The sequence below is a fragment of the Priapulus caudatus genome, unplaced genomic scaffold (assembly GCF_000485595.1).
Source record: "Priapulus caudatus unplaced genomic scaffold, Priapulus_caudatus-5.0.1 Scaffold128, whole genome shotgun sequence".
Taxonomy (NCBI): Eukaryota; Metazoa; Priapulida; class Priapulimorpha; order Priapulimorphida; family Priapulidae; genus Priapulus; species Priapulus caudatus.
Window position 1 is genome coordinate 310459 of NW_014577189.1, and position 4497 is coordinate 314955.

Here is a 4497-nt window from a genome sequence, read left to right on the forward strand (position 1 = left end):
CATCCGGGTGATCAATTACCAAAGTGTGATTCATCACGGGAAGCCACAATTGCGTTTATATATATATTATACACGTTTATATGGGTAAAATAACTGTTTAGAAGGGAATTAGCGAGCTGGCTACTGTAGAGGCTGTTCTCCGGCGGTTTATCAAATAGTACAGAGTAAGTAACTTTCCAGAGAGAAACCGCGAATAGCTGCAGGTGTAGTGTACGTACGTATAGAGCGCACACGTTCGATTTTCCTTACGTGCAATCACTTCGGTGCGGTGGAAGCGGCGGAGGCCGGCTGAGAGCGAACGTAGCATCCTTCCCCCACGCGCACGCACGCCAGGGAGAATCAACGCATGTATGTACATACGTGTGCAATAGCCCCCCCCCCCCCCGCCGCCGCCGCCGCCGCCGCGGACACAGCATGTGTAGCACCGACAGCGGCTTGTCATGTAATGACAGATGAAATATTTGCTCGATGACAATAACTTGCCAGCGATAGAGTGTGCTGAGGCTGTACTGGTAGAAGTCTAGGAGCAGCGCGTGGTGTGGAAGCTAGAGGAGGAGGAGGGGGCCAGGAGGGATGCAGTAGAATTTGTTCACGTTTTCATGTGTATGTGCGCTAAGACTGACTGTGTGAGTAGTTGACAATCAACGCGTGAAAACTACTGGGACTTTCGGAATCAGGCTGCGTGTGTGCTGTTTGTGTGCCTATCTATATTAAAGTAATAAGGCTTGATTTACTAAAGCCCATGTCGAATATGACATATATCATCTTATAAACCCCTATAACTAATGTTTTTCTTGTATTGCATATAAAATCTGATGTGTGCATTAGGCTCAACCATGTTTCAGAGCTGTATAATTTCTGTCATGATTGTATAATTATGCAAAGGTACAATAAGGTAACCCAACAGAGCAGGATAAACCAACCTACTCTGTTCGGTTACAATATTGTATCTAAATTCTACATATATGACTGAAAGCGCACGTCTTTCGCGACTGACCATTGTTTGTGTGTGTTTTGCAGGTGGCGATGCACGGGCTCGAGGCGCTAAAGTTGCTGGCCGAGTCGCAAGAAGAAAACTTCCGTCATCAGATCAACTCCGGTGAGCAACGTTGTCGTACGTCTCTCACACCACTCCCTAACCCTGCCTCGACCTATACATCTACTACCCTTCCAAAATCACTAGGTCGCATTGTAGCTAAGCGCTGTAAAGCAGCATTAACTATGCAAAGTCCTGGACTCTGACCTCGTAGGGGGATCGTTAAGTACACAACTCTGGCCATTTTATCTCACAAATATGTGTTGTGATAAAGACAAGTGTATCGGTTGTACTGGACGCAATTTTAGATGCTAAAACAGGACATAATTGATACATGAATTTGGTCAGGATAGCTATTGTTGAATTTGGATAGTTGTAGTAAGTGCAACCTTAGTAGTTTGCTAGATATAGCTATTATTTCGTAGGTAATGGACCAGTCTTTAGTAAGCTCTACATACGATCGCCTATACACTCTAATCGTAAATCTGTTAACTTAAACGTTTAACCTTAATCTTACCTTAAACATTCAAGCCAAGACTCACACCTACAAATTACATTTGTAATCTTTAACCTTCACTTTTACCTTATGTTAATTCGCAACCTTACAAAAGCCTGACCGTTAGATGATCCCACCACACGTCATACGATGGGGGAGGGGGATGGGTCCATGCATTGTTGTTTACGTGGAATATGACCAGTGTTCTTTCTTGTCTGGGAAACGTGTAGGGTAAATAAATACCGGTCCACTGACCCAGGGCTCATATTTTAGCAGAACGTAGTCATATACACTGTAAATGACTGTAAATATTGCTATCAATACATATATATACCTGTACATTATGTAAATGTCGAAGCTATTTAACCCTATACTATCAGCTACTGTTGCACCATGGCTGATATAAAGATGTGCTGTATCATATGACACGTGTGACGTACAGTAGTCGGCCATTTCTTTGCCTAAAACATTGGTGAGATTTGATTCTTAGAGTGGCAGTGCTGGTAGCTATTGATCTAAAGCAGTTATCTGTGCTGCTTTCGACAGCAGTTAGCAGTATGATGAGGGAATTTCATTCTATTATAATCCGCATCATTTGATCAAGAGGAATTTGATTTTGGTTTTCTGAAACCGTAAGCACTGGTAATATCCCTTCATCTGCGTTCTTGTCTTGTGAGAGAGTCGAATAATATTGGGTCTTTTCGCTCGTGCAAATAGGAAATTGACTCGTTCTGGTGCGTTTCACATACTTCTGCCTTTGATTTCGTTTCATTGCCAACCAGTAGCAAATTGAAAAATTCGTTCAGACCTTGGTCAGACACTGTGGACTGACGTAGGCGAACATTAGCTAGGTCTATCTATACATAACTTATAGATGTTCTCAGATATCGTAGGTGCATGCACTATAATTGACAGACAGGCTCGTAGCATATGAAGTTAATTTACCCTAACAGTAACAACATATGAAACTAGAAAGGGCAGTTGTCGCCAACTACATGTATCCCCCGTGTTCTCTCCAAGATGTGTAAATATACGAAGTTTGTTCGCGCTAGGTCAATTAGGGGCCGAGTTATAGAGCAGAAGGGAAATATGGTCAAGGTCAAGGTTTATGTCAAATAAAGGTTGCAGTGACCTGGTTTCGGTACGCAACACACCTTAATTCTCCCCAAGATGTGTAAGTATAGCAAGTTTGCTCGCGCTAGGTCAATTAGGGGCTGAGTTATAGAGCGGAAGGGAAATATGATCAAGGTCAAGGTAAAGGTCAAATAAAGGTCGTAGTGACCTGGTTTTGGTAGCGCTAGGTCAATTAGGGGCCGAGTTATAGAGTGGAAGGGAAATATGATCAAGGTCAAGGTAAAGGTCAAATAAAGGTCGTAGTGACCTGGTTTTGGTACGCGACACACCTTCTCCCCAAGATGTGTAAGTATACCAAGTTTGGTAGCGCTAGGTCAATTAGGGGCCGAGTTAGAAGTAAAAGTCAAATAAAGGTCGCAGTGACCTGGTTTTGGTACTCTGCACACCTTCTCCCCAAGATGTGTAAGTATACCAAGTTTGGTAGCGCTAGGTCAATTAGGGGCCGAGTTATAGAGTGGAAGGGAAATATGATCAAGGTCAAGGTAAAGGTCAAATAAAGGTCGCAGTGACCTGGTTTTGGTACTCTGCACACCTTCTCCCCAAGATGTGTAAGTATACCAAGTTTGGTCACGCTAGGTCAATTAGGGGTCGAGTTATAGAGCGGAAGGGAAATTCTCTGCCGCGGACCGAGTGGCGGCGGCGGCGGCGGCGGCGGCGGCGGCGGCTGGGGAGACATGAAACCATAGTATCTCCGCCGACTTCGTCGCGGGGGATACAATGAAGGGAAACACAACCATCCTTTCAGCCCGTGATTATCTAATGAAATACTAATGAACCCCTACCTTGAAATTCCGCTGCCAAACAACTGCATGCCAGGGTTACATAGATTGCGGAAATGTTATTTGTCTTGTTCACGCGCTTGCAGTTATTTTACCTTTGACTTTGTTTCGTGACCTCATACACCGCTAAGTACACTTACAGATTGACTTTTCTGATTGACAAAGGTGTACTCCTTCTAGAATAGCTAACCAACAGAGCAAGAGTCCGGTGTCACTTATGTTACGGAAGTTTCTTTTTGTTGGGTGATTTTTGGGTGAATGGATATTTTTTGAGCTTCAGTAACGAGCGATTTCATAAATCGCTCTGCTGCAATACTGAACTGTAACAGATCTGCATTTCATATAGATAAATGAAATGCAGATCTGTTCAGTATTGCAGCAAAAATTCTTCATGAAATCTCTCGTTACTGAAGCTTAAACAAATATCTGAATAAACAGGGGAGTTTAGAATATTAATATTGTTTCCAAAACAGAACAATCTTTTCTGAGAAGATGAGAGTGGAAAATAGTCTGTGCGTCATGGCAGACGTGTTTCCTGCCTTAAGTGCAGGGTTTGGTAATAGAGATGGCTTCTATTTTTTTTAAAGGGAGATTGTGAGATAAATTGGTCTATGAAAGCCGGAAACACTAGGTTAGAAACTGTTTAAATGCTGATATAGCTGTGCAGCTTTTATGCCCTTTCTCCCCGTGCTCTCTCTCTCTCTCCCGCCTCATCCCTCCCTCCCTCCCTTCGTCTCCCCCTCTCTCTCGCTTCCACGTTTCTTCTTCACACTCCTTTTCTCTTTCGCCATACCCTCTATATCTTTCCAACGTCGTACTTCTTCCTTTCGATCACACTTTCTCTATCGATCTTTTTCTACCCGTTGTCCGTCTGCACGCCAGTTCATCTTTCGTTATAATATTTTTAGCTCACCTTGGCATCGTCAAGCTGAGCTATTGCCATGAGTCGTCGTCCGTCGTACGTCCGTCCGTCCATCCCTCCGTCCGTCCGTTCGTCCGTCAACATTTGGCTACAGTCAACGATAACTCAGGAACCGTTTGACCCACATGTT

At 43.7% G+C, this 4497-nt stretch overlaps 1 protein-coding gene across 1 annotated transcript in view; it reads left to right on the forward strand.

Annotated features, from left to right (window-relative positions):
- The window catches only part of LOC106805821 (CLIP-associating protein 1-like), a 159564-nt gene that overhangs the window by 36709 nt on the left and 118358 nt on the right, over positions 1-4497 (forward strand). Inside the window, exon 3 of the mRNA XM_014807563.1 lies at positions 1021-1099. Coding sequence (XP_014663049.1) covers positions 1021-1099 — 79 coding nt within the window. The remainder of the gene's footprint in view (positions 1-1020; positions 1100-4497) is intronic.